The sequence below is a fragment of the Lactuca virosa genome, chromosome 8 (genome assembly GCF_052849685.1).
Source record: "Lactuca virosa cultivar CGN04683 chromosome 8, Lactuca_virosa_CGN04683_v6, whole genome shotgun sequence".
In the NCBI taxonomy this organism is placed as follows: domain Eukaryota; kingdom Viridiplantae; phylum Streptophyta; class Magnoliopsida; order Asterales; family Asteraceae; genus Lactuca; species Lactuca virosa.
In genome coordinates, this window is record NC_136433.1 from 153810074 (window position 1) to 153816625 (window position 6552).

General features: G+C 36.1%; 1 protein-coding gene across 2 annotated transcripts in view; it reads left to right on the top strand.

Moving 5' to 3' along the window:
- LOC145129689 (formin-like protein 13) overlaps positions 1-3844 on the top strand; it is a 7722-nt gene extending 3878 nt beyond the window's left edge. Inside the window, exons 4-18 of one of the 2 annotated variants that reach the window (XM_079064464.1) lie at positions 1-874; positions 957-1074; positions 1188-1259; positions 1342-1440; positions 1518-1559; positions 1655-1735; positions 1816-1866; positions 1960-2041; positions 2110-2204; positions 2274-2345; positions 2430-2546; positions 2889-2957; positions 3032-3098; positions 3190-3606; positions 3699-3844. The exon at positions 1-874 is cut by the window's left edge and continues 103 nt beyond it. In XM_079064464.1, the coding sequence (XP_078920590.1) occupies positions 1-874; positions 957-1074; positions 1188-1259; positions 1342-1440; positions 1518-1559; positions 1655-1735; positions 1816-1866; positions 1960-2041; positions 2110-2204; positions 2274-2345; positions 2430-2546; positions 2889-2957; positions 3032-3098; positions 3190-3374 (2024 nt within the window). In that variant the 3' untranslated portion in view covers positions 3375-3606; positions 3699-3844. Of the gene's footprint in view, positions 875-956; positions 1075-1187; positions 1260-1341; positions 1441-1517; positions 1560-1654; positions 1736-1815; positions 1867-1959; positions 2042-2109; positions 2205-2273; positions 2346-2429; positions 2547-2888; positions 2962-3031; positions 3099-3189; positions 3607-3698 lie in introns of those variants that run through there. The other variant, XM_079064465.1, reaches the window with a different exon arrangement.
- Positions 3845-6552: the final 2708 nt, after the last annotated feature.

Here is a 6552-nt window from a genome sequence, read left to right on the forward strand (position 1 = left end):
ATATGTTTAGTAGTGTGGATTGGCTTGTACCTAAAAGTGATGCGGCTTTGAATAGGCTACATAATATGGCTTTATCTGATATTGTTAATGAAATGTTGGGGATTCAAAGCACTGAATCTAGCAATCTACTTCAAACACTTCCCAAAAAAAATCAAGGCAAAGAAGGAACTACAGTATCTCATACAAAGCCAAAGAGCTCATTTCTTGGTGATGAGAAGACCTCATCTGGTATTCTGGGGCCCAGAAGTGTTTCGCTTCCAAGACACTTACCATCATCAAAACAGTTACAAGCATCATTGGATGGTGGTGCAAAAGCTTTTTCATCTTTTAAATCCATGTCACCTCATATAATCTTGTCATGTACACATCTTTTTGTTTCTGACAAACTCGAGACATGTTTGCATAATGGTGGGGCATCTTCTTTGCCTCCTTTTGTCCCGGCTTCCTGCCCACCACCTGGGCCGCCTCAACCACCCCCACCTGCTCCTCCAAAGAGTGATGGAGGTGGTGAACCTCCTCCTGCGCCACCACCAACACCACCACCAGCACCACCAGTGCGACCCCCACCGAAAGCAAACCCAGCGCCGCCACCACCACCACCACGTAAATCAGGTCCACCACCACCACCTCCTCCAGTTAATGGAAACAAAGAAGGTGGTGCGGGTCCACCACCCCCACCTCCAGATTCAAAAGGAGGTGGTGTAGCTGCTCCATCTCCACCGCCTCCTATAAATAAACCGCGTGTTTTATCAAGGACATCTGCTGTGAAAACTCAACCAGCAAAAAAGATGAAGCCTTTACATTGGTTAAAAATAAATAGAGTAGGACAAGGAAGCTTGTGGGCCGAATCAGAAAAATCTGGTGAAGCAGCAAGGTGGTTACTTTTTTTTTTTTTTTTTTTTGACATATTGACATTGATCCCCTACTAAGTTTTGCATTCTTATTTTTCTCATTAGGGCACCAGAGATTGATATGTCAGAACTTGAAACACTCTTCTCAGCATCAAATCCCAATTCTGACAAGGCCACAAAAGCAAAATCCAAAGCAGCTAATAAACCCGAAAGAGTACAACTGGTAATAATTTATTTTTCTTCTTGATTGCATGCAAAATCTTTAACTGTACTTATGGTTGACTTCACACATCTTTTTATGGAATATTATTTGTTTATATTTCCTACTTATTGCAGATTGATCATAGGCGGGCGTATAACTGTGAAATCATGCTTTCAAAGGTGAAATCACCATTGCATGAATTGATGGTAAGCTCAATATATGATGTATTTATTTCAAAATTAATTTTCTAATAAATGTTTTTAATGCTTTAGTTGTGAAACTTAACAGGGACATGTCCTTAATTTGGACGAATCAGCAATGGATGTTGATCAGGTGGATAAGCTTATAAAGTTCTGTCCTACAAAGGAGGAGATGGAACTGCTTAAGGTGTATTTACATTCTACATTACATTTTGTATACCCACATCTTTTTTTAATAGTATAACTTACATTTTATATTGTTAGGGCTATAAAGGAGAACATGAAATGTTGGGCAAATGTGAACAGGTACATAGTGCAATTTTTCTGGATTTATATCATTAGTATGTCAATCAATTCGGGGACCAAAATATAAAATTTTAATATCTAATTTCTTGTAACAGTTCTTCTTAGAGCTGATGAAAGTTCCACGTTCAGAAGCGAAGCTCGTAGTTTTTTCATATAAGATACAGTTTAGTACACAGGTCAGGAGATATTGTTCTTCATGTTTCCTGCTTTCTTATATTACCGTATTTAAACGTTATTGTTCTTTTTGCAAATTTAGATTTCAGAACTTAGCGATAGCCTAAACGTTGTATATTTATCAGTAGAACAGGCAAGTTATTAGCTATTGTCACTTTAATTATGCAGTTATTCAGTGACAAAAAGATTGGATTAAATTTTACTTTTTTTATGTTCGTTATATCAGATTAGGAGTTCTGTAAAGTTGAGAAGAGTCATGCAGACAATTCTCTCTCTTGGGAATGCTTTGAACCAGGGAACTGCAAGAGGTGAGTTACTACTATTAGTTTATTTTGTTTATTTTATTTGGAGTTACAGAAAGTTGTTTTGGTTTTAGGGGCTGCTGTTGGGTTCCGATTGGACAGCCTCTTAAAACTTAATGAAACGCGTGCCAGGAGCAATAAAATGACTCTCATGCATTATCTTTGTAAGGTAAGATTTTTTATATATTTTTTTGTGTTTCTTTCATTTTGTTTATGGTATCTGTGCTGTACATGTTAGGTGCTTGCAGACAAACTGCCTGAACTTTTAGATTTTTCCAAGGAACTTGGTAGCTTGGAACCTGCATCAAAGGTGATATTTGTGGTATTCACATTTTAATTAATTAAACTTATCTTAGTTTAATTTTTGTTGATTTGAATGATATATTTATTCCAGATACAACTAAAAATCTTGGCAGAAGGTATGCAAGCGATTACAGAAGGACTAGAGAAAGTAGTCCAAGAAAAGAAATTGTGTAAAAAAGATGGACATGGGTCTAAAAAATTTCGGAAGGTATGCACATAAAGTTGATAAGAGCCATAAATGGAACCTGTCAAAGGAATTGGAAATTGAGGGAATTGAAATCCCAAGGAATTGCAGTCTATCATGCGTTGGTAGGAAATGCAATGGAATTGAATAATAAATGTTGAATATTTTTTGTACGTTTTTACTTAATTTTTTTTTAACAAAAAAATATGTAATGAGGTTATTTGGGTTTAGTTAGGTTGCGTAGGTGGAAGAGAGAAAATCAGTTGTTTAATAGATAGTTGGGTTGGGTTTGGTTGTGAATTGATCAGTAGTGTTAGACTCAGTGGTACTCTAACTCTCTATTTCATTTTTATTTTTCATGTTCAGTGTCTGAAAAAGTTTCTTGCTTCTGTGGAACCTGACGTGAGGTCGCTTGCCGCACTTTACTCTGGGGTGGTAGGTATAAAAAATTCCTGTATATATAAATATTGCTACAAGTATCACAGTTTTTAACACTGCACTTTACACAGGGTAAAAGTGTGGATGCTTTAATTATTTACTTTGGAGAAGACCCTGCCAAATGCCCATATGAAAGAAGTAATCAATCATCAGAACAGTTTACGTTCATGATAAAACATTCATTTGTTATAATTGATTTCCAGTTTCTAAGTTGTGACATTGTTTTCAGTTGTTGAAACTTTGCTTAAGTTTGTGAGAATGTTTAATCAAGCCCATGATGAAAACTGCAAGCGAATAGAGGCCCATAAGAAGGCGGCACAGAAAGCAGCCGAACAAGAAAGAAGAAAGGCAGAAGAAAAAGAAAAGTCAAAAGTACAAAATCATTCCAAAATGGAGTCAGAACTGATCAAATAAATTTTTTTTTTCTTTTTCCCTATCTATATAATTAAAAAGTTGTGGAAAAATAGAAGTAGTTTCTGGTTGCAGCAGCCAGTGCATGTGTTCCAGCCTTCTTTGCTGAAAAAAATGGTAATGATCTGGTGTTGTTTGATAAAGAAGGGTTCCCATGGTTAATTTCTGCAATGTAAAATTGTATAATATCATAGTTTTTTGCTGCAACTGATAGTGCTGGAAACTCACCAGACAGGTTAGTCTTGATTATCAAACTCTTATCAAGAATTTGAGAAGATTTTATTTTGATTTTTTTACATTTTATGATAAATTTAATGTATTATGCAGCGAAGAGAAATGGGTGTGAGTAATTTTTTGCAGTTGGCATCTTGTAAATGTATAGGAACCTTAGGGTTGCTGCTGAGACATTAAGATGTAGAAAATTTGTAATATTTTAGTGTGATAGCATCCTAGGTCTCACCGATTTTGTAGAAAATTACAGTTCAATCTAAATATATTTTGTAGTTCTTTTATGGAACATGAGATTTCGGATTGTTAGGATTTTGAGTTATTTCATGTTGCACACATTGAGTATATCTATGAATCAGAGGCACATGTGTACCTTTTCTGGGGGAACTAGTTTATACATGCTGTGTTAGTTTATACACGTATCAAGGTATTTCTGCTTTTGGCTACCAGGCAGGACTTCCAGGGTCTCCTGTGGGACCCATGTACATCTAACATGCTTAATTATGCAGTTTTTATGTGATACTTTCCTCTTGCTATCCACAACATTATAATGAATGCTTGGTTCCCCGCTTTAGCGGATGTGGGAATGGTTTAATGGTACCAATTTTGTAACATTCTAGTCTGGCCTAAAGTAGCAACTTTTAAAAAGTTTTTAGTATCATCAAAATACATGTTAACCAAGTACATAGTCAACCAATGCGATTGTAAAAAATAGTGATTGTTGGAAAAGTAGTGAAAAGTATAAAGTATCATGCTAGTATCAGAAAAATTAGAACGTACCTATGATATAATTTTTAATGTCTTAGATGCATGTATCAAGATATTATTCGTTTTAGCCTACTTGCCATGAGGAGTACTTCATAGGGTGCCATTAATCATAGCACTACTCTTGCTTAATGAGCGTGTTTAATTGTTGAATTCATATGGGAACCGTTGTCCTCATTATGATAGCCAAATTGTGGCAGTGTTTTGACTAAGGTTGTTTTTCTCCATGTTGTGGATGCCAATATGTTACTATTCAATAATCTTTATCCCCTTATCACTACTAGAAAGTTGGGTAATACCGACAGATTTTAGAGACAGAAAAATTCCGTGGGAAAATAGTGAGGGAATACCAACAGATTTCTGATAGTCTAAGAAAACATAATTGTTATGATATTAGTGACGGTATTGCGACGGTTAGCAACAAAATAACTTTTGTTGGTAATCTGTTACAATATACCGAAATCAACAAATTTCCAATTCTGTCGGTAATCGGTTGTAATTTTTATTTTTATTTATTTTTTTTATTTTCTAATTTATTATTCTAAGGGATTGGGTAAATCAACAAATTAAGGGTTGCGGGCTGAAGACTGGTGGGCTCACTGGGATACACATCTGTAATACTTCCTCCGCCTCTAATATGTCATACGTGAACGACGACCAAATCGTCTCTCTCTCTCTCTCCTTTCTTTCTCTCTGTACTTCGTAGGGTTTCGACTTTGGACTTGTCCATCGACTATCAGGCGCCGATTCAAGTTTTCGAAGTATTCCTCCATCTTCTCGCTATCTATCTCTGCTCAGTCAACGCACAACCAACAACCGTCCGTTCGATTTAGGTTTCTGACCAACACAAAGCTCCTCCGTCGACAATCATGGCATCGCGTCACTCTGTCTCTCTTCTCAGTCAAAAGCACGGCGGAGATACCCAAACAAAACTTCCAACCACTAAAGTTCCTCCATCCGCGCTAGCGGTCCGACTAAAACTTCCCCATTTTACCGTCCTTACATCGGCATTTAATCAGTCATTTGTTTCGTTGTAAGTAAATTCCATATGTCGCATCCATTTTGCTCATTTAATTTTTGAATTAGTGCCATAACATTGGGTGTTAAATACTTAATTTAAAAAAATATTCATCTTAAAGTTATAGTTGTTCAGTGACTTTGATGTTGAAATAAACTAACTTTTAGAATCCAAACTTATATTTAGATAGAACTTTTCAATCAAAGAGGCTAATCAAGCAGACCATAAACAGTCATTTGATGGTAAATCACTAAAGCAAATGTGTTTTTGGATGAGAAGTCGTCTTATTAATGCTGGAGGGAGTGGTGCCACACTCCCTCATTTTGCCACACTCCCTTACCACACCCAAGGAGTGGTATTCCATGGAAAGAAGAGAGAGATAGAGAGAGAAAGAGGAAGAGTGAGAGAGAAGGAGTGCTCCAGAATTTGTCCGCACACCCAAACCGCATAAGGGGGGGGGGGTGTTCACTGCGGTTTCAGATGCCACGTCAGCGAAACCGCACTCCGCTCCCTCTGGTCTATTAGTCCATCTGTAAAGTTTTTAGTGAATGCAGGTAATTGATCAAAATCAGCCAATCTGTATTATTAATTCTTATTTGATGTTGTTGAAGCTTTATATGTGATAATAAAAAGCATATTTGTTAACTTTCTCAATTTTTTATAGTTTACACAATGGAAGAGTTAAAACTCACTGGAAACCATATCAAAGGCTCCCATCCTCTTCTCATATTTTTATCAAATTTTGATAAAGACCTCATTGGAAACTTTTGAAAGAAATGATTACACATGTATCTATTGTAGTCATTTTCTTCCTTTTATAAAAATATTTCTTTTATTCTTTTGGTCTTTATTTATTTATACTTCAACAGATATTTGGAACTCCTAAAGAGCACAGAAAGTCAAATGCCTACCATTATTAGGTCTGCAAAAGGCCTTATTTCTTGATTTTGTGGATACATTGTGAACGAAAGCAATCATGATTACCAATTTTACTGTTTCTACAGGACAATTAGTGTACAAACTACAACCAACCCTTCACTGCCCTTACCCACAAACAAAATGTCACTACCCTTACATGAGGTATGCACTTTTTATCTACAAGTTTGCGCTAAAATTATCAAAAGGGTGCATGTCAAAATATGTCGTTTTCAATTAGGATGAAAACATAAT